This window comes from Corvus cornix, chromosome Z (genome assembly GCF_000738735.6).
Source record: "Corvus cornix cornix isolate S_Up_H32 chromosome Z, ASM73873v5, whole genome shotgun sequence".
In the NCBI taxonomy this organism is placed as follows: Eukaryota; Metazoa; Chordata; class Aves; order Passeriformes; family Corvidae; genus Corvus; species Corvus cornix.
In genome coordinates, this window is record NC_046357.1 from 40,720,526 (window position 1) to 40,744,032 (window position 23,507).

Genomic DNA, 23,507 nt, shown 5'->3' on the forward strand with positions numbered 1-23,507 from the left:
CCTGGGAGGGTGTGGTGGTTTTAACCTTTCGCTAATGCTCAAAGGCTTCCCGTGGTGGTTGGATCTGTAGGGTAATACTGTTGAAGCAGCTGGGCTTTTTCTTTCATTTTTTTAATGACAAATGAGACAGCTGGAGTCAGCAAAATGCCCCAAAACCTGACAACTGACCAGAGGAGAAAAGAAGGATAGTTCAGAACTCCCTGGCTATCACATTGTTTTCTGCTTTCCATTGTCTTGAAGACAAAAATGTTGCAAAGTGTGGACTAAGGGTTGGCTGCTGGTGCTGAGAGTGTCAGCCTTGTCCTTTTTCAGTCACCTCTCGCTCACCTGTCCAACAGCAGCCAAATGGCTCCATGTTGCTTGTACTTGAAGGCTGGAGAGGGACCTTAAAAGTCTCCAGAAATAAATTCTGCACCATGACCTTTATAGGGAACTGCCTTGTCAGTTTCTGGTCAGTGAGTGGAGGAAGGGCTCTTTCCTGGTACTCCCTCCCCAAGGGCTGAGCTGTGCCTGACTGGGGAGAGCTGGCTGGCAGCTCCCATCATCATGTCCTGGGCAGAGGTTGTTTCTGACACACACAGCTCTCCTCTTCTGGTTTGCACAGTGCAGAAACCTGCAGGGTGAGGCTGGACAGCTGCTGGAGGTTTAGGAGAAGACATTGACCTGGTGGTCATTTTGCAAATTACGCAGAACAAAAACGAAAGCTGCATGGAGGGGTCTGTAGGTTAGAAATTGTGATGCTAGTGTAGGAAGATGGTGTTTATCTCAATACCTTTCCTTGTTTTGAAAAATGCTAGCATTTTCAGCATTTGTACTCTCCATAAAATCAACTTTTGTTACACAAGATTCAAGGCCTCTAGAGCAATAGGAATGTTATGCTGTGGGGATTTTTTTATAGATGTAAAAGTTGTGGGCTAATTTTTAGTCAAATAAGCTGTTGCTTGTAATTTCTTTCTGCCTTTCTCCTAAAACAAACCTGATAACAAAAAGAAAATTTTTAATATCTTCTGTTGCATTTCCCAGAGTTTTCATGATATATTTTCAGACAGTCCAATCCTATATGAAAAGGAATCAAAGACTACAGTTTATCAAACAAAAAGTCTTTTTAAAACATTGAGAAATTGATGGAATTTCACATCATGTTTCCTCCACACCTTCACAGACAGGGACTCCTTACATTTGCAGGCCTGTGTAAAATATGTGGGGGGTTTTTTTGTTCTGTTTTGTTTTTTATTGTTACTACAAGGGTATAAAAAGAATGATGCAAAAGTAGAAGTAAATACAGAGGTGCCAAATATAATCACCTTTCAACATCATGCCATTGTGGTTGTTGGAAGCAAATCCTTGTTTAGCTTTGGATAGTTACCTCTGTGGTTTGGGCTGACAACTGGATATGCCCTTGGTTGTTGTGTTGTGGGTTTTCTTAGGTGAACTGAAATTATAATTAAAAAAATTTATAAAGAATATTGACTTGTGTGGATAACATTTTAATAACCTAAAACATAAACTAAAAATTTGGGCTAGAATACTTCTCATTCAACTATTGTGCAAAGGAATGACGTGTTAAATAAATGTTTACTTCCTGGAAGTAAAAGTTTCCTGTAGAAAGAAGAATAACGGCTAACAGAAACTTGTCCTTCACCCTGCCACTTTGTGCCTGTGTGAACTGCTGTTGTGTTACAGTTCTTTGCCCTGACAGTTAAATTTTTTCTACTTCGGTGTACTATGTAAGAACAGGAACAGATTCTTAGTGTTATCATGATCTTTCTCCATAGCTCTGAAAGGGGCTAGAAATATGTTCAATATAATCTTTTTGAAACCAGATGCAAGTACAACAAGTGAAAACCAGAATTACATTAATGTTCATAAAACAAAACCCTATCACCATAGAAAGCCTAATTACTAAGAATAGTGAGTGAATTTAGAACTTTATCTCAGATGAACCAGGATTTATAATGCAAATAATTTACTTAAATGCTAATGAACAGCATGTGGACTTTAATTAATTAAACAGAAAGCCACATCTAATTTCAGAAGAGGTCAGAGCAATGAATCAACTGTAGGAGAGAAAGGAGGTGGCCTTTCCTAAGTTACATATCCACGTCTGGGTGGTACACACTATTGGCTAGAGTAGCTGATGTTTGAGTTGTTACAACAGTACAACAGTAGTTATAACTCAGACCCCATCTGGTTCATGCATTTCTGGAGATTTCTTCTAATACTGTAAGAGTATCCAGTAAAAGGATATTTTTCTGAGACTCAGGAAGGCATGTTGCTTCTCCACAATTTTAACTGAGTTCTGATTGATGTTATCTTATGAGTTTTATTACCTTTATAAGGAAAAAGTAGTTATGTATTAATCCATGCATTCTTTGTTTATGTAAATAAAAATACAAAAAAATGTAAAAACTTTCAGTGTAGGTAACAATCTGGTGTAGAATCAAATTATATAATCAGGTCTAAATAAATATATAACTTCAGCAACAAGGTCAGTATAAGGAGGATCAGAAGTTTCTCTTGAAGAGAACAAGAGGTCCTGTAGCTGTCTGTTTTGGCATGTCAGAGATGTGATTGTAGACTCTTCCTTTGAGCTGCTGAAGTTGCTCAGCTGAGCAGGTCAGTGGCATGGGAACTGGGCCCTGTGTGGGCAGTCTGAAGGGGCACAAGCCATGGATGCTGTCTGTGCGACAGTGTGGTGCTCCAGAGTGCTGCCTCCTGACTTTCTCTGCTGGAGAAGCAGAACATTAAAATGTTACTCTGTTCAGCCATACCAACGCGATGCTTTAAGCAGTATGCGTGCTAGGACACTGTGCTGTTAAAAATGCAAATGCAGAAAGATGGCACCGGATGCTTCAACCATAAAACCTGCCTGCTTGTCCCTGTTGTTACTGACCATGACAGTCCTTGTTATTACTGACCCAGTAGTAGTCTTCATCCCTCACTTTCCCTAAGCTTAAATTTTTTTCACCTTTTCATCTATTTTCATGAGCAAATGCAGTATCTGAAAAGAATGCTGCATTTCTATCATGTACTAAGCATGGAAATACCTGTATGATGTACTGTGTAAAGCTAGCAAGGATGTCCTCTCAGAATTTAGCTATTCAATTTTTTTTTTCTTAATAAAAAGCAGAGATTTTTTTTGGGGGGGGGAGGGGTGGAGAATCTAATTATAATTTTTTAATTATAAAATTGTTCTTTGGTAATATTACCCTTGACCTGATTTCTTAAATTCAGAGTGCTAGTGTTGTATTTATGTCTTTAGAGAGTTCATCACTCTGTGTGTACGTATGCACATGAAAGTATGTGCATAGGTGGTATTTATATAAAAATAAACAACAACATGATTAAAACATGATTTGTTCAATCTTTACTTTATCAATATTATTCCAAACTTGCGAGATTTGTAATGGTTGAAATAAGACCTATGATAATATAGCAATTGTGCCACTCCTATCCATCTAATAAGCTGGCTTGCCCAGGTCCCCTCTCCTTGCAGGAGGAAAAAGTGTGCAAGGGGTCTACCTTAATTTTGGAGGAGCTGCTTAATTAATATATGGCTTCTTGCAATGCCTGTGAAGATGAAAAATGCAAGAGGACAGCAAAACCCCTCAAAAACTAGTGACTCTCCAGGGGAAGTAGCAGTTAAAAAGCACTCTCAAGCTCAGGATGATCTGCTATAAGCTGCAGGAAATGTGCCACAGTATCTGGAACTGTGCTTCCCTCTGGGTGGATTTATAACGGGCTCAGCCTTGGAGCCAGCCTGGATTTCACAGTGTATGTGCGCACCCCTGCCAGTGTGCGCCGAGAAACACACAAAGTTGTGAGCAACACTGTGAATGTAGGAACAAGGGGAACACAAACCCAACACTTGAGCCTCTCACAGTATTTGAGGGAAGAAAATAAAAATGGAGTACTGTGTTTTTACTGTATAGCTGCTGTGCCAGAGCTTCTTATCATGGTCTGTCAGCCCTGCTGGGCTCTGTGTGTGCCTTTGGGGGTGAAGAGATGAGGGAACGCTGCCTGTAGTAAGGGATTGGGTCTTTTGGGGACAGTGTCTCTAATGGTTGCTTAATCGACTCTGCATCTGGAAGGAGGCTGGCAAGAGGAACAGCCTTGGGCTCTGCAGCCCTACATGTCCACGGAGTGAAGGCCTGCCGGGAGGAGCTTTGCCTTGAAGGGGAAGGCAAAAGTTCTTTCCAGGACTACTCACAACTGCTGATTTGAAAGGAGTATCTGCTCTGGACTTGCCTTTGTGCTCCCCAGTTCACCTCCTTTTTTGCTCTCCCAGCAGCCCAATCTGCTGAAGCTGCCTGCTCTGTTCTATTTTCTGTTAGGAGGTTTCTTTGTTCCTTATAAAATGCCTGAGCTCCCCCCGCCCCACCCTCCTTCCAGTTTAAGGCTATGATCGGCTGTAATGACATTGAGGCCCTAAATGGAGTGACTGGGTTGGTGGTGTGTGGGAGTGGAATGGATGCTCATTCATTGAGAGGGCCTGAAACCAGGTGGATGTGAGTTTCAGTTACCACCATCTCTTCAGTCTCCCTGGGGAAGGAAGAGGAGTGTGGAGGCATGAGAGAAAGGGGTTAAATACTAGAGAAAAATACTTACTGTAAGACTTTAGCTGTACCATTGAGTATTGCCTTTATGGTGCTCTCAAGATGTGTTCCCCTAGGAAACCAGAAAGATACACAATGTGTAACACAGTTGTAAGGTGTATTATTAAAAAAAATTAATTACCCCAGCTGATTCCTTACTGCAGGCAGCTCAGGGCTCTGCTTGAAAGACCCTGCATTTTGTTTGTATTTGTTAGTGTGTAGTTAGACTAAAGCAAAAATTATTTCATCATTTTAGCACTGGGGGTATACTTGAGGCTTGAAAGAAACCTCTGTCTCACGCCTGGTGCTACCTGTCTATGGACCAAGGAAGCTATCTGACAGGTATATGCATACCAATATTTCATACGAAGTTCCTTTATGTTTGTAGTGTAAGTTTGATAATTATACTGGTAAGCTGACTCTTGTCTAATTACATGTTTGGGAACAGCTGTCATGTTATCTTCTTAGTACAGAGGTCATAGAGAGCTCTGAAACATGAACAGCAAAAAAGCACAAGCAGAAGAGAGCAAGGGAACAGCTTGAATGCCTTCCTCAGGAGTACACAACCTGACACAAAAAGACCTCAAATAGCTTTGTGGGAAAACTATTAATTCTCTTCATGTGTGAGAAGAACCAGCATGATTTGCTTTTCTTTCTTATTTTTAAATCATCTCAATCAATATGAAAATGGTCTTTCTTTGGTATGAATGAAGGACATATAAAAAGGTTGAAAAGCAAAGGGGTTTTGTGTTCATTCATTAGGATTTTTCCCCTGAAAGGAGTGCTTCATGGTATCTAGACTAAAGCTCAGAATTGGAGTGATTATCATTCTTGGAAGCAGTGGCCAGCCATTTTTGAGGAAAAATGTACCAAAACGCTACAAAGCAGTTGCTGTTCTTAGTCTTTAATTTCAGATAATAATATTTACCATCAGAAATGTTACTTGACATAAATATTTGATCATAACAAATGTGCTATTATTCATATGACTTGTTTTCAGTAAATTCATATTTTTACTAGTTTTGGTGTAGCAAAGCAATTAACTTGTAAGCATGTTCACATTCTAATAAAGAAAATGCTGTACTGTATACTTTCAGCTCCTGGATAGAGCCTTTTTATGTATGAGTGGTAGGTTTTCAAAATAGAGTTCGCAAACATAGAATAGAGTAAATGTTATTGAAAAAAAAAACTTTGGAAAAGGTGTTCTCATGTTTTTGCAGTTAGTTGTTGTTAACATATTGTTAAAAATGAACAAATTACGTAATATACTGATTAGTATTGGTGTTTCAGATGGATGCAAATGCACATCCAATATACTCTGAGTACTACAGTACTTCTTGAAAACAGAGTAGAAAATAGCTCACAGAATTCCTAACTATACCTTATGAAAGCAGAACATGCAAAGTATAAGGCTTTGTGTGCAAGGTAAATACAGCTGTTGTTTTGTTGATATGTTCTTGTGCGTGATAATTATGTTTGATGATGAACATGTCAGAGAAATATTCATCTTTTGCTGTTTTCAGTAGGGTAGAAGAATGTTAGCCCATGACATGGGGGAAACACAGATGGCCAAACAAACTCTGTTGCTGTATCTTAGACATGAAGACCACTTTTTTCTGAAGACATAGGGTTTAAAGTAGTAAAGGTCTCTTATTCCCTTCCATGATAAAAATAAAGGAACACTATTGCAATTTTGAATGCTACCGGTAATTATCCTTGCTTTTGATTGATCACAGTGGCTTATACTGTCCGTGAAATGGTGTCTCTCAGAGTTGTTAGGAATATGAGTTATGTATATCTGTTCATAATCCCTCTGAGTGACAGAAGGTGAAAGAAACTTGAAAGACTTAATCATTAGGTAAGTACATTTTATGTATCTTCCTTAATAAAAGTGTAGAGCTAACTCAAGCCTTATCTTGCAGTGCAGGGAAACAGGTCTCATACTGCAGTTCCTGGAGAATCCCCCTGGAGACCTGCACGACATGTAGGGTTGTATGGCCTGTCTCAGCCCCCATCATTTTCAGTCCAGCTTAGTTGCAGAGTTGAAGAGCTGTAGGTGGAATATGAAGGAAACATAAAAGATTTAAGCCCTAAACCCAGTCTTTATCCAAATAGTAGTTAAGGTAGTTTTCACAGAAAATCAGGTGGTGGTCAGTGTATTATTACCATTTTCTTTTAATAAATAGCTTACAGAAAACATTCATGTCGATTTGTAGACGGTTGTGTACTATACTGATCTCAAAGATAATAAACGATCCATTCTGACATGCATGTGCTTTGGAATCTACTTGAGTCTGCTTTCCAACGCCCTCATATAAACATTCATTTGAAATTAATCGTGTGCCAGATTTTGCCTTCCCTCTGTGCAAGGAAGGTAAGAGTTCGTATGATACCTTCTTTTATGAATGCTGATGTTTGCTTCTGGTTTTGTTTATAACATTTCCATGGAAAAAACAGCAGCCAACAGACTGATTTTAAACAGTTTCTTGTTCTGTTGAGTTTTGAGTAGCATCACGAAAATATTTTTGAGGGTGAAATTTGATTTGTGGCACTTTTTCTGCACAGACGAATTCTTTAGGCAGAATTTGTCAAAGTTGCTCCAAATGGTATAAAATGGAAAATTAAGCAGAGTGGAAAGAGTTGTTTCTCTTTAGGGATTCCCTGGTTTATCAGAGGGATCCTTTCAAGAGAAAGGAGGAGAAGGTCACACAAGGTGGGATCCTGTCCTGCTTTGAACCCATTTATAAAGCTGTGAGAATTCTTGAGGAATTACTTATGCTCTGTGAAAGCAGTCAGTTTATCTCTTCTCTCAGTTTTTTGCCTCTGAGTTACATGTAAACCATAATAAGATACTTCTAAAATGGTGAGGATTAGCTGTTCATAGCTATAAAAGGTAAGGAGGAGGTTCTGTGTGGTTGGGTGGGGGCTTAGGGAGTGGTCGTATTTTTTTTTTTGTTGATTTCTCTGGTTGTTTTGATTTGGGGGGGCTTGCTGGTTTGGATTTCTTTGGTTGGTTGGTTGGGTTTGGGGTTTTTTTCTGAATTGAAGGTGTAGAGAAGAGGGTGCTGACTTTCAGTAATGAGCTGTGCCTAGCTGCATAATGGTTTTGCAGTGTAGTTTTGATTATCTGGCACAAAGCGGTATTTGATTAACTGCATTTCTTGTAAAGGAGTTTGAAGTTCTGGTTTATGAAAAAGCTTGCATTAATTTAAGAAGCTACAGAATATCCCCTGAATTTTATGTTTTAATTCTATCCTCCATTTCCTTCCATTTTTTGTCAGTAATTCAGTATCTGTCTTAGGCTTTATTGTAGTACTCACTTGAACTGTTTTAATTGCATCACTTGCACAAATAGGGATGAGTATTAGTTTTGTTTCTCTTAAGTTTTGTGGCTGCACTAGAATGACAAGCAAAATCATAACTTTATTGTCTTCTCAAACACAACCAGATTAAATTTGTAAGACGATTTTTCTACTGTAAAAACCACTCAGACTAGCTGTCCACATAAGAGCAGGTATTCTTTCCCTTTTTAAAGGAAGATGGTTAATACAATTTGTATAATGTAGGTAAGGAAATGATGGAACAACTTTAGTAATATTTGTAATGGATAACATTTGCTGAGTTTTTCATAAATATTTAAGATGTTCAAGATTATTTTTGAAACAAATTGCTCTACATGAATGTAGGTGTTTGATGTTCCTTATTTGAGGTAAATATCTACTTCATAAAATTCTATCCATCCTTTCTTGGAAGAAAACTTTTCTCGTCTTGCCAGGCTCTTTTTTGTTGTTACATTAGTAATTCATGAAATAATATTGTGTAGAATATTGACAGCCATCTTAATGAAATGTTTATAAATTACTAAAATGATACAGAGGAGAATTTAGTGAACGGTGAAATGATTATATGCTTACTTTTTTTTTAAAAGCAAGTGGAATATGCAGATGTGGTTTGTAAGCAAAACAAGTGAGAAGATTATGTAGTGATTTTAAATTAAAGATATTCTATCAGAGGAGCAAACACTTGGCAATAGAAGAGTATGTACCCCTCTCCCATTTTTTCCTGAGTGGTTCTTAACTTAAACCTGTGCATTGTTAAATCCCAAAAAGCCATTGCTGGGGTTCTCACCAAACTTGGCTTTTGGTAGTTATTCCATTCAGTTTTTAACATAACTGCAAAACATGGTGCTATTGATGTAGGAACAGACTTCAGGACACCTTAGCTCTCTTTCTGGCTTTTTTTGCTTGAAATTTGAGATGCTTTCCTGTTTCGTAGGCTTTTCTGTAACACTAAATGAAATGCCATTGAAATGTTTCCTAACATCAAGCAACTCTTGTGAGGTTTAATCTATTAATGTCAATTAAGGAGTTAGATAATCACACGAGGAAGGTACAATGGTACTACTGTTCATTTTATGAAAAATACAGGTATGCCTACTGTATTTATTATCAAGACTGGTAATTCCTGACAGGAATTCTGTTCATGTCTCTGGATGAGTTGTCACTTAAATTCTTTGGTGTTTCTATGACCAAGATGGTCAGTTTCAGTTATTAACTTATAACTTATATATAAGTTATTAACTTATATAGTAGTGTAAATTGGTTGGAGATGTAGGTTGGTACTTACATATCTTTCAAGAGGTATGATACAGTGATACAATGTCATGGACAGAACACTTTTTCAGCAATAGAGAAAAAAGTTCTATAGAGCACTAGCAGGCTTCATTTAGGAAGGAATGCCTGAGCAATAGCTGTACCAGCTTGAAGCAGGACAACTCCGTTGTGGCAACTGTTGACCAAGATGATGGTCAAGGCTGCTGTAGAGGTAAGGATCTCTTCCTAAGATGTCGAGTTGAGAACACAGTCTGCCTAGGTGCATGACACGTAACATGGACTGAGCTGTTTGTGTGGGAGCCTCCTTGTTTCACTGGCCTTGCTGTCTTCTTTTGATGGAGAGGAGATACTCTGGTTCTGCTCCAGAACTTACCCAGATATATGTTACAGGGTGAGCTGGGCAGCTTCATCTCCACCTCAGGGAGTTTTGCTGCAGTCTTACCAGCCAAATATCCATCCCAACAGTAGCCTTCAACTGTGAGCCTGAAAGCTGCTGTTCTAAGTGGTTCTTTGCTTCAGCTCCCGGGATGATCTCATGCATTCCATAATATGTTTCTACTGATTTTGTCACCTACAAAGCCAAGCTGGTCCAAGGCCTGAATTCTGCACAGTTTTATGTTTTCATTTAGCCATACTTGGTTTCGGCAGAAATGTGATCCTGCTGCATTCCACTGCTGGAACAGCAACAGACTAAACGATATTTTTTGTTTTCTCTATCACTGAATTAGTAGTAGCATAGAGGACATAAAACTCTCTTCCAAGTGAAATGTAACTTTAATATTTGAAAGAAAGTATTTTTCTTCTCATATGTTACCTCTCTATTACTCTTTCAGCACTTACTCCTCCTAGGAGTTACTCTGCTATTTGCTATCTGGTAAGGTTGATTGCTCCACTTTTCTGTAAATCTGTGAGGCAGTGTACAACCGACTGCTTTGTCTGAGTAATGTTTGATGAAACTGTGGTTGTAATATGGTTCTGCTCATCTGTGTAGGATGTTGATTCTACTCTGACCCATGAAGCTTCACTTTCCAGGTAATTCTAGGCTTCTTTCTGCATCCAAGTTCCAAGATGAAAGCCAGTTTTCTGCAAATCTACACACTGTTGGTTGACAGTTCCTAGTAAATATGTGTGTGTACAGTGAGTAACAGGGCAGTGGATTTCAGTGGCTTTCTCCTTTGTCCTTGCATATGATGAATATCCTCTTCTATCTAATTTAAACAGAAAATTTCAAGCAATAAAATAGCGGGTTTTTCTTGCATTTTCATAGGTCAAACTTGGGAAAAAAAACACTATCAGGTGTAGCTTAGCAGTGTTTCACAGTGTTTAACAGATGCCAGTTTGAATTTTGCTTAGAGAATGGTATGTTTATTGTTTTAGTTAAAAAACAGTCTCATATTTGATCTGAAGATAGTATATTTGAGATTTTTTTAAGGTCGCAATGCAGAGAATTGCAAAAACAAGTACAGGTATGCGTAGCACAACCACATGAAGGAAAGGCTTGTCAATTCTAGACTGACATTGTCTTACTTTTAAGTCAGTCTCCTGTATCTTCTTTGTCAGTCACCTCGAGTTCTGTAACTACTCTGCTAGTAGCTGCATTGTCACCTATTTAAAATTAACCTTGTTTAAAGTTTTTCCATAAGTTTCACAGACCAAAGAATGTTGCATTTCAACATTCTGTAGCTTGATTTTTGCAGCATATGCACCAGGAGAAATAGCAACAATACAACAAATTGTACATGCTATGTATGTAAGTGGTGCAAGTGCCTGTATAAGGATCTACTCTGTGTTTAAGCAACCTGACTTCTTTCCTGATTCTGTTTTTGGATATCATACTGCTAGAAGTACTTTCAGGTCTCTGGTTGTAAAATTCTTGATGATACAGTAATACTTGTTGCTATTAACATTTCAAGGAAAAAAAGAGAAGAAGTTTCCAGAAATTTTCAGTTTTTAAGATGCTAAGCTCTTAAAAATTTGGTAATTCTCTATGCCATGCTTGAATGGGAGTTCATCACTTTTACAGACACGTCTTTATTATTTTTAGAAGACAGTTAATCTCTTTTTATTCATTTGTTAGGTTGATTTTTATCTGGGAAAAAGTTTTAAAAGTCAGATGATCAATCAAGTTATGTGCTTGAATCAGGAGTGTGGGGTTTTTTTCAGTTACAATATTCAATTCTTTCCTAAGTACTAGGCAAAGAATTGTATTAGGATTGGAGGGGTGCGAGGGGAGGTTGAAAGTCATGTTTTTTAAAAGATGAGGGAGTGTGGTGATGGTATTCTGGTTATGATGGAGACTCAGGTACATTGTGTGGCCTCAGCAGTCTTCTGACAGATGAGAAGATACTACTCATCTGGCTTCAGAGAACTGACTTGACTAATCTAAATGTACAGTGGTAGCCAGCAGAAAATTGGCCTCAGTATGGTTTTATCCCCCATTGGTCCATTTAGTTGATCCACTACACTGGTGTTTCACCTTTGCTCTCACCTTGTATCAGCTAGATGTATTTGTAGGATGATGGTGGTGGAAGCAGTCGCTAGCAAAGCCCGTATGGCATTCATATCCTCTCAGAAGAACATGTAGATTTTTTTTCTTACGTTATTTCAGGTTTTCTTCTTTTCACCAGGTGAAACAGGCCCACTCAGTCTTGTTCAGGCTGTTACCCAGGGTTGGTTTTGTTTATTATGGTAAATAGGTAAAATTTTAGGAACTTATTGCCAAAATGTATTTCTTAACTTGTTCTGTAAGGAATGAATGAGGCAGTAGAAGGCACAAGTTGGTATCAGTCAATGTCTTGATCTCTAAGGAGGTGATCTAGCAGCACTTCATTACCTAAATAGAGCCTATAAGAAAGCTGGAAAGGGACTTCTACAAGGGCATGTAGTGCTTGGACAAGGAAAAATGGCTTTAAAGTGAAAGAGGGTAGGTTTAGATTAGATATTGGAAGGAATTCTTTACATGTGAAGGTGATGAGGCACTAGCACAGGCTGCCCGGAGAAGCTGCTGATGCCTCATCCCTTGCAGTACTCAAGGCCAGGTTAGATGGAGCTCTGAGCAAACTGGTCTAGTGGAAGATGTCCCTGCTTACGGCAAGAGGGGGTGTTGTCACTGGATGGTCTCTAAGGTCCCTTCTAACCCAAAGCATTCTGATTCTGTAGTCTGTAACATCATGTTTGATTTTCTGGGAATGTGTAAGGAAAACCTGCATTAGAAGTTCATTGTATGTGTGCAGGAAATGGGAGTGAAAGTTTCAAAATTATGCTCTTGGTAAGGGCAGAAGTTTTTAGGGCTTAGATTTTGCAGTGTGTGCTATCTCAGAAATAGTTAAGGGTTACTCCTATAAACTGCACTGCTGTGAAATACACTTTTCTGAGAAGACACCTAAAACATTATATAAGAGGCCTGTAAGGCTGCCATTGTCCTGGCCATGAGGCATGAAAGCTTTACAGAAATGACTGAAATAAAGCCCAGACTGAAAGTCTGAAAAACAGAGCACTGAGCAATGCGTTTTGTTTTCTGCAGGGCTGAGTAGCTGGGTGAACACAGGGTTTATGTAGCTGTGCAGATTCAACTCCTCCTCACAAGCAAACACAGGGATAATATAGATTAGATCTTGTAGTCACCGATGAGCTTGCTGAATTGGAGTAAAGTGCTGTGTGTTGTAACCTTTGTGAAGTTTCCAACACAGATCTTAACTTCAAGTTGACAAACAGTCATATTTCATCAATAAACTACTTTTAGTACAAAGCATATAAAGACATGAAAAAAATTTAATGGAAGGAATGACTGCTCATTAATAAATATGAGCCAAATTTTAATTAACAGTGATTTCACGTGGTTCTGAGATTGAAGTTTAATGGGGTCTGATTGTAACAATACTAGCTTAAAACAAAAAACCACAACCCAACTGCACCCCCTCAAACAAACAAGCAAAAAACCAAACCAACAAACACAACAAAGCAAGAAACCCCAAACAAGCCAACACCCCTGCAAAAAAACCAAAACAAAACACAGATATATCTGTTGCTTGTAATACCAATAGATTACTGTAATATCCTGAGCGTTAGCCTAGGAAAATTTTTTTCTTACTCTCAGAATTTTCGTGATGAAATGTCTCATAGTAGTTACATGAAGTTAGAGTTTTGAATAATTACATCTTTAGGAACAGAAGATTTTCAAATATGCAGTCATATATAATATGTATATTTTGGAGTTCCGTTTTGCTTATTAGTTTAGTTGTTAAATCAAAACACAAATTTTAATTCAGTTGTTCTTCAGTTGCTACCAATGCTGCTGTTTGACCCGGAACTGGTCCTTGTAGTTCCCTTCCAAGCACCACTTGACACTGTTCAGCTCTGCAGTAAGCAAGCTGTCAGCATTGTGCAAAAAAAGTCATGTTTGTGTCCAGTGGGTAAAGCATATCCTTCTTATTTGTCTTGCAGGCACAGGAGAGAGTGGCAAAAGCACATTTATCAAGCAGATGAGAATCATTCATGGATCAGGTTACTCTGATGAAGACAAAAGGGGCTTTACAAAACTGGTGTACCAGAATATATTTACAGCAATGCAGGCCATGATCAAGGCCATGGATACCCTCAAAATCCCATACAAGTGTGAAAATAACAAGGTGAGATTTTTGTTTATTTCTGTAGCTGAAGCTTTTCCTCTTTTTATTTTGGGAAATATACTGAAGGTCTCAAAAGAAATTGCACATCACAGAAGTGATACTAAAAGCTCAGAAGAAAAGGGTGTTTCCTGTCCTGCATTTAGTTCTCTGCCATTCTTTCTACTTCTACCACACAAATGTGCTGCTTTTAAACAAGAGACTTCTCTTAAGATGCCTGAGGGGGATCGTCACAGAACAGAGGTTTAATGGCAGGCTGCCACTTGACTTCAGTAACCCTTGTCTTTTACTGTGAGGCCATGTTCTGCTTAGAGCACAGTTAAACCATTCTTGTGATGTGTAGCAAAACTTTACTGCATAAGGGTTGCTATTACATTACAAGTGGAAAAAATTCAAATTATTAGAAAAATAGGTGGGGATACCTGTGTGTGAACAGATTGTTAAATTAAAATTTTCTACACCGTAAAGACCTTAAAACAGTCAGATTCTTCTGAGACTGATGCTGTTACTGCAGTTAAAAAGGACAAAATACATTTGAAATGTGTCTGAGGTTCATGTCTGACTAGCTTGACTTTTTCCCAGGTTTTTTTAATATTCAGATTTTAATAGTATGGTAACTACAACAGTTTGTTGCATTCTATGAATAGGAATGAAATGCTTAATATTTACTTAAAATACATGGTGAGCCACAGAATTACATGTCCTTATCTTACAATATCACAGAATCACAGAATGGGTCAGATTGGAAGGGACCACAGTGGATCATCTGGTCCAACCTCCCTGCTCAAGCAGGCTCTATTTGGTAACAATTCCTGAGAACTTGTTTGCATTTTTACTGTTGATCCATTATTAGCAACTTTGTCAAATGGAGAATTTAAGATCTGTCGCAAAGTGGATGGCTCACCTTTCTTTCCATCCTGTGAAAGAGTATTTAATTATTATCTAGTAGTCCTGGATGAAAGTAATATTTTCTTTGATAAGTTACTCAAAAGTTCTTTTATTCAAAATTTTTTTATTAAGAGAAACTATCGAAGAGCAGCAAAATTTACAATAAAAAAGCTTCCATTAACTGGGAAAGAGAAAATGAAATAAACTTGAGTTAATGTTAAAGTCTTTTGTGTCTAAACATTGGAAGTTTAATTATTAGAATTGAACTGCTGTATGCATTTTAAGACAGCTAACTTAGAAGTAGGAAAGATAAAGCTTATTACCAGGTTAAAGATGAGTTGTTTTTTCATTTGCATTTGCTGAAGTCATTGCAGATGGTCATCACTTTGTTGGTGATGTAATGGTGCAATAACTAGAGTCTTGCAGGAGCATGACTTCATGCAGTAGGAAGTCAGGAGGATCCCATCTGTCAGAATCAATATTGTTAACCTTCTTTAAGGGTGGGTGGGTTTTTTTGTGCACATGAAAAAGATTGAAAAATTTGTAATTGGTAAGACTCTTGACTGTTAAATTTCCTAGTCTAAATGCGTGCTTGGAGCTGTTTTCCCCTCATCCTCTATAAATCAAAATCAAATGTCTAATTAGTATTAGCATTTTCATTTGCATTTCAGCCTTTTGGCTCCATGTTTTTGCTGTGTGCAAAGCATGAAGCATACTGGCCTGAAAAGTTAGTTGATCATAAAGCACATTTTTTCTTCAAAATTGGCATTGATTGTAAATTTACCTTAATATCTGGAAATCCTAATGGTAGATTAGGATTCTTTTTTCCTTGTATTATATTACAGAGTATGTGTTCTGTAGATATTTTTTAGACATGCTGACTTTTTGTAGTGTTTTTATATGGCTGAATGAGTTTGGTAGGTTTGGCATAGCTGTATACACATGGCCAGAACTGTTGACTTTCCCTACCTAAAAATTACTTTTCTGAGCGTAGGAGTCTGTCTGCACTCAGGTCCTTCACAAGCATTCCCATCAGTTTATAATAGGGCTACTTGCAGAGTAAAATAAGTCACCAACTACCAGGTTCTCAAGGCAATTCCTGTACGAATTCCGCCAGGAATACAGGAAAAACCAAGCATACTACAGCATTGTGCCTAAATAGATGTGATTGTGGTCTACTACGCTTCAGCTTTGTATACAAGGTCACTTACTTTAAAGCACTGAACACCAGTCAACAGATAAATCTGCTCCTTTTTTTACAGGCTGTTGAAAACAAACTCATTAGTCTAGCAGTCCAGAAAACACAGGAAGGGCACTTCCTATTAATTTGAATCTCCTATCAGGAGGTCCTATCTCTGGAGAGAATATCTCAAAGTTTGAGTAACAGTGTATTTTTAGCACAGTAGCTGTTGTACACAGTAGTTTAGAAAATTGCAGGTCAAACTGGTATTGATGTGGTTGGGCTTAAGGAAAAATTACCCTTTTTTTTCTGTCAAATTCTTCATGTTCTGCAATAGACTTTGGGGCTACACTCTAAATGGTTTTCTCTTACTGTACCAATTTTCATACCTTTAACTGTGATTTATTAAAATTGGAGTGTTTTGAGTCTCTGAATGCTGGTGGAATTTGAAGTGCCCTTATACCTCGCAGTCAGTTAAGTAGGCAGCTGTGTTCTTTGTGTGGTGTGCAATATCACAACATTTGGATTACTTCAGCATAGTCAATGTAGCAAGAGGCACGTTCTAAGTTTAGCAAGTTAGTTCTTGTGGGATTGTGTTTGGATTCATAGTCACAAATGTAACTAAAGAGGCAGGGAGTGAAATGCATTTTCCTGTATTATAATAACCCAGACTGTTTTGAAAGATTCGTTATCAGAGTAGTGAAAGCCAATTGAGAAGTGTAACAATGTTTAGAAGCTAGTATCTCAGAACTGATGGCAGAGCATTATATCCTGAAAGACATTTATTTTTATGTGTTTAAACTTCAGAATGTGAGCTCTTCTGAGGGTTAAGATAATGGGTGAGCGTGATCTCTTCTCTTAGGAATTTGTCTGTCATAGGAAATGGTTGCTTATAGACTTTTTTCATTCCCGTCCAAGTAAATTTTACTGTGCTTCCATAACTTCTTTTTTAAGTAGAAATTGTGAAGTTTTTGTATGGCTTTTGAATTTTAGAGTAGTAAGTATTTAATGAAATAAGGGAAAGCATTAGTTTTTATAGAAATGTTCAGAAGCAATTCTGAAAATTGCCTTTTTCCAAATTTTGTTTGTACAAACTAACTCGTGTGCAACCACAGGTATTCAAATGCACATTTTTAAAAAAATAAAATACAGGTTTAAGCTTTTTGCAGTTTGTCTTCTTAGACAAATGAATCTGCTACTATACTAAACACCAAATACCACTGTTGTCCTGTACTATTCCATTGTAATATAACTTCCAAAGGACAAGTTGCCTCTCTGTTCCAGCCGACAGTATCAGGAAGGTATTACTCCATGGTGATTAACAGGCAGGAAACCTTACTTGAATCCCATTCCCATAATTTCCTGTGAGACTTCTTAAATATTCATAACAATAAAACTAATGTAAGTAACTGCAGCCTGTAAGAACAGGCTACAGGAAAGTTTTTAAAGAGGCTGGAAACATAAAAGCAAGTTTTGTGGTAGACCTAGATATTTGCTGTTAAGTTTCTAAGAGTGTTTTCTGATGAATTTTTGTCTGTATTTATGCCTGTTTCCTTTGGGAAATGTTTTGCAGTCAAAATGAGCAGATATCGGAAATGCTTTCAAAGTTCAAAATCTTACTGGCATTATCTTCAAGTCCATAATTGCTTTGTTAGCTTGTTTTTTTCTGTGTCAGACAGATCCACTGGAGGAAGCTAATAAAATTACAGGCAGAAGTGGGACAATAGGAGCAGGTATGGAATCAGGCTGCATTAAGTTTCTGTCTTGGGTAAACAGTTGGGGATGTTAAGTGTTTTAGATCTCCTGGTGAAATTTGATGTTAAACAAGTGTGGTTTGGAGGAACGGGCTTCCCACAGACACCTCACCTGACACAGAGTGTGAAGGACTGAATATAAAACAGTAGTGTGCAAACTGGGAGAGTAAGTTTTTCGGTTTAGAGGGGGGTTTTATTAAAGAAAAAAAGAGCAAGAATGATGTTATTGGGACAATGAAATAAAATGCTTATTGCTTTGGAACAGGGATAATGAAATGGCTCTTCCAGCAGATGGAGAAACCTGTATGGTTCTTGGTTAGTATTTAACAATCTGTAGTGCTTGGTTGGTATTTAAGTTCTCTGAGGTGTTTCTCCATGCCCTCAAAACCAAAGTAAAATTACCCAATAAGTAGAAAGTCTTGCAGAAGAGTTAAATGCTTCTAATACCTGGAAGCTCCATAGGCATTATTTTAGCAAGAAATAGATAGCTGCAGTCTGATAACATGCAAGAGTGTATAGAAGATTTAAAATACCATGCTCCTTTAACCACATGTATTCAGCCAAAGGAACTGAGGATAGCTTGCTTTTTTTTCCCCAGGAGCTGTAACATGAGGGAAAGCCCATCTCCCTGATAGCTGTGTTTCCTCCTTGGCGACATAGATCAGGGAGCTTTAGGATTCCAATAAAGCCATGAGCAGTTTCTTCCTGAGCACTTTGAAAAGAGTCCTTTGTGAGGACTTTGACAATCTTAACTAGATAGCAGCCTCTCCTCAGCTGTATTTCTCATCATTTTATCAGTCTCCCGTCAGTCATTTGCTCCTCTCATTCCCTGGCTTTCTTTCTGGCACGTCTCAAGTCTTACATACATTTGACCTCAGCATGTCTTTATGTACTTACCTGTGGCCTACCATTTTGTCCTACTTCCTGCTGTTTTCCTTCTTTATATTTGAATAAAATTAAACAAACAAAAAGCCCCCCATATATGTAGTAGTTTACATTCTGTTCTCCTAGTCACTCATTTGATTGCTCTCTGTTTACCGCAGAGGTCTCTTGCATTTATCTGTATCGATCTAAAGGATTAGTAGATTACTTGTTTTGTCTTGTTATGGTCTGCTTAAGTGTTTAGTATTTCATCCCAACAGAAGCCCAAGTTCCAGCTATTTTTCCAAATGTGTGGGGAAAATGACAGTAAGCTGGAGAAGCAGGGTTGAATGTTTCCATGAAGAGTGTATAATACCTTTGTGTAAAATAAACATATGGGTAAATGAACACTCTTCCTTTCTCCAGTAAATCAGCAGTTAATTTTACTGATATGAAATGAGGAAATTGTCAGCTTGCAGTTCAACATAAATTTGAAAACTAAATTTTAGCTACTCTTTTTGCAGAGCAAAAAGATTTTTTCCTTCCTTTTTTAATATTTTATTTTACGTGACGGTCTTTGTTTTTTAAATACAGCATTTTAAGTGATTAACTGCCTTTCACTAATGAGATGTAGTAACTCATACAAAAACACTTGTGTGAGGCCTGATGGCCATGTTTTATCTTTACTGTTCCATTGTTTTACAGTTCCTGCTAGAGTGGAGAATGAATGGGTGGTAATAATGCTGGCAGATTCTTGTAGATTTTGTGATTGCTTACACACTGGATAAAGGGCCATAAATGTAGGAAAGCATGCTTCTAGCATTTTTTTTAATTCCTTCCTTTCTGACTATCTTATTTTAGATATGTTTGTTATTTAATTATTTTGCTTGCAGAGCATATTGTGTGTCTGAAAGGAAATGTTCACGTGAGTGTCTTCTCTCACAATGAATATGTGAAATGCGCTCAGGGCAACTTTTGTATGTAGTAGGAGTTTGGCATATATTTTAAGGTAGTGAGATTGTGTATTCTTGGAATGGTTCTGACTTTCTTCATGATTAACAGCCATTATATAAATATAGCTATTTATACAATACAGTTTTATAGAGATAATGGATAAACATAATCATATATAAGTATTTTCAAGAAGGTAATACTTAAAAGTAATCGTTTCCTAATTAGTTAATTCATTTCTACAGGAGAGAGGCTAAGGTTGTCTAATACTTATTTCAAAAATTAATTTCAGATTGAAGTATTTTTGTCATACTTCCCTCTGAAAATTTATGAGAATATTTCCTTCTTGCAGTAAACTTTTTTGGGGAATTCAGATCCTGTTGTGTGCTGGTTATACCATGTAGAATGACTAGAAGTTACTTGTTTCTTCGTTGTAATTTCTAATAACACACAAGATGCTTGAAATAACGTTTGCCGCAATCAATTAATAGATCTTCAGATAAAATAGACAATATTTTTGTCCAGATTTTTTCAGTCCCATGTCCAGTGTGCTTTTCTTCTATGGTAAAAATTACAATTTCTGAGATGCAAGCAGGTTTTGTCTTACAATAAAATTCAGCTTTGGCTTGGCAAAAGAGTTGTTAAAAAAATCCACCAAAAAAAACCAAAACACAACCCACCCTGCCCTCCTTCCTCCCCCAGCCCCCCTTTTTTTGTTTCTAAAGTATAATTTGTTTTTTATTGTGGGATATATCGCCCACTAGAGGTATTCACATCATTTCCTTTGACCTCTGCTTTTTCTGAAGGATCATTTTGCTCTTCTTTCCCCTATGGTTAAAGTAGCCTTAAAGTCTGCGCATGAAGAGGTAATCAGATGTTTACACTTCATCAGTCCAATCACATGCCTACCTGTTTTCAGGCTATGGGCCTGTGTAGCTCCACTCTTAGACTTTGTATTCACTTAGGATGATTGCATAAAGGTAAGTAATGAGGCAAGAATCCAGGGTTTTGCTTCTGGAAGAGTAGGTTGGCAGAGGAAAATTGAAGCATGACATTAGTCATGTTACATTTTAATTTTTTCCTAACAGTTATATAACAAACAAACAATCACAAGGCTATGGTTGTGTGCTTGGTCTTTGTCAAGAAAGTGTAGAGATCTTGACGGTAGATTGTTTAATATTTAGATTGCTGTGGTGGACCTAAGTTACTGGATAGGTAAGAAAATAATTTACTATGAGCACGTAGCTTCTGTGAACAGTTTCAAACATGAGAAAGAAAGCTGAATATTGGGTTTTAGGGATAGTAACCAAGAGTTGCTTCCTAACATTTCTCTTAACTCTCGTGTCTCTTCATTGGTCCTGTCATTCTTCTGAGTTTCTGAGCAGTTTGATGGGACAAATGGTACTGTGGAAAAGCTGTTATGATCAGAGTAGTAGTTAAGATTGTTTCTGATGATGACTTCCCATTTTTCTTAATGTGACCTACTGGCCAGAGTTAAAATTTGGCTTACTGTTCAGTTGTTAATCTTCTAAACCAATTTGTAGATACAGTGTACTGATAGGCATTACCCTCAGTCATAGACCCATGGAATCAGGTAAAACTGTTTTCTGACACAGAACATTTTTGAGACACTTTTAATGTATGTTTTTGTTACTCCTTTGACCCTATGCATTTTTTAAAGCTGCTTTTATTCAAAGTCTGGATTGAAAAAGGATTTCTTTAAAGGTGAAATATAACCCTAGAACTTCATGAATTTTCTTTAGTTATTTTTTTCACTTTTTCTTTCTTTTACTTTCTCTGTCACTCTTAACTTTTAAATAATGCCTTGACCTTTGAAAAGTTGAAAGAGTAATGATGAATGATTGAAAATAAAACCATTCAAAATAGTGCAAAAACATATCAGATATTGTAAATTCTGCTGTATCCAGTAGTCTACAAAGAAAAGAATGGCACAGGATTAAATGAAATGTGATGGCATTTTTCAAAAATAGTTAATGGATATTTTTATTTAGCTGTGCATTAGGAATTTGGGGAAGAAATTAACATCAATACTTAGTCTTTGTTTTTAAAAAGATGGAGTTTTTCCAACCACTTGCCACTTTGTCAGCAACTTTTAAAAACTCTTTTGCAGTAAAACAAGTTAAGTGGGACTTTGATAATGAGCCATGGCAGAGCTGTTGGTATTGAACTGAGACATCACTAAAAGACATGAAAATATGTAACTAGTACATGTATCTACTGTAACATGTGCAGTATGAAATGGACTTTTATTAAAGAAAGTTGGAGTTACTTGTGTCTGATTCAAACTTGCTCATAAGGGAATTTGTTTATGTATTAAAAGATTGAGGAATGCATGAATGGACACATCTTCTCAGAGGCTGCAGCGGAGCCTGCAGAGGAGCCTGCAGAGGAGCCTGCACGCTGAGATAAATGATGCATTTCTGAAAGAGAGAACATAGACCTTGCAGGTGGTATTTAAAGTATGGTCAGGAAGGTTTGAAGGACCCTTTTGTGATTTAGAGGGATATGTCTATTTTTGCAAGCTTGTTAATTTTTAGAAGCTCTTTTAGAATTTTTGTAATGATATTGCATTCTGTATAGTTTATTTACTGCTTGAAAATCCCATTCTATGCAAAATGTCTAAACACCAGTCATTTTTCCAAGCTGAGTCTTGGAATATTACTAATTTCACCGGTGGGATATTCTAGTGCTTCTGATAGGGAAAAGAAATCGTGTGGCCTTATTATTAGACTCATCATGAAAGGCCCTATTTTAAACAAAAACTTCTTTTTCTGGTGCAACTTTTATAAACAAAACCATCCTAATCAGAGAGGGGCATGCCAGTAAAGCCTTGTAGCTCGTGTCCTTCTTGCGTGATAAACAATGACTTGCACTGGCTGCCATTGCTGTAGTGGTGTACTCATTCACTGCATTGCTGAATATTTTAAATAGCAACACCCTGCTGTAAAAAAACTACATAAATTTTCCTCGTCTCATTTCTTTCAGAAAAGAAGTGTACTTTTCCAAGAAGTAGTTTTTTGAGGATTAATGATTGGGAGGAGCTATAGGTCACTCACTAGCTTTGTTGTTGCCTGATTCCAGTGGGGTGTGTATGTTCTTACTGGTGTGTTTCTGCCTATCTGTCCCTTTTTGGGCACTCATCAGCTTTTGTGGTCTTCCTGCAGAGCTTCCTATGGACTGCTGTCTGATGATACCATATGAATCAGCAATGTGGGTAGTGTTTTGCCTATCTGACAAATAAGGAAACTGCAACAGTAATGTTTTTAGTTTTTCTACTTTAAAGTCAGTACTATTCAGAGTTACTTTCTTAAGGCATACTGGGATGGATTTCTGTGATCCAGTAGGTCTTTTCTGATTTATCATATACTGGCTAGGATACGCAGAAGAAAACAGCCTTTTATGAGCACATCCCAGGCAGGTGTTGTAAATGTCTGGATGTACTGAAACAGACAGAATCCTTGCCAACATAAAATGCAATCAAATTCTGCAGTTTTTCATTGTGTCCTTCCTTACTGGTCTAAACTACACAAGAACTAGATTTTACAAATTCTTTCCTCTTTGGAAAGGGATGAAAATTAGATTTCTCATATGAAGCTACTACAATGAGAGGAAATTTAAATAAGTATGCCTTGGAGAGAGAGAGGGTTGGTAGAGATGTGGGTGAAGGGAGGAATATAGTTGATAGGTAGGCTGAGCTGTCAAGATGCTACTTGTAAAGCAAGGGTTAGTCCCTGAAAAGAGTTTGTTTAGTAATGTTTTTTCAGTGTTTAGATGGCCTCATTAATCTTTGAAGATCACACAGTTATTTCTCAACAGGGTATCAAATAAGGTTTTTCCTTAGACAGCTGTTTTGTTGGGTTTTTTAAATATATTTGGCAGTTAGATCTATCACCTTGTGTTAAGGCTTGTGGGATTTTTTTTCCTTTCACTTTGGGTATTCTTAGATTTTGTGCAATTGTGTTCAGCTGAAGAGTGTAAGTGAGAATACTAAATGAGAACTCTTACACTGCTGTGCCTTG

The 23,507-nt window shown here is 37.4% G+C and overlaps 1 protein-coding gene across 1 annotated transcript in view; it reads left to right on the top strand.

The window, feature by feature from the left end:
- LOC104691989 (guanine nucleotide-binding protein G(q) subunit alpha) overlaps positions 1-23,507 on the top strand; it is a 118,676-nt gene that overhangs the window by 25,578 nt on the left and 69,591 nt on the right. Inside the window, exon 2 of the mRNA XM_039566658.1 lies at positions 13,652-13,836. Within this exon, the coding sequence (XP_039422592.1) occupies positions 13,652-13,836 (185 nt within the window). The remainder of the gene's footprint in view (positions 1-13,651; positions 13,837-23,507) is intronic.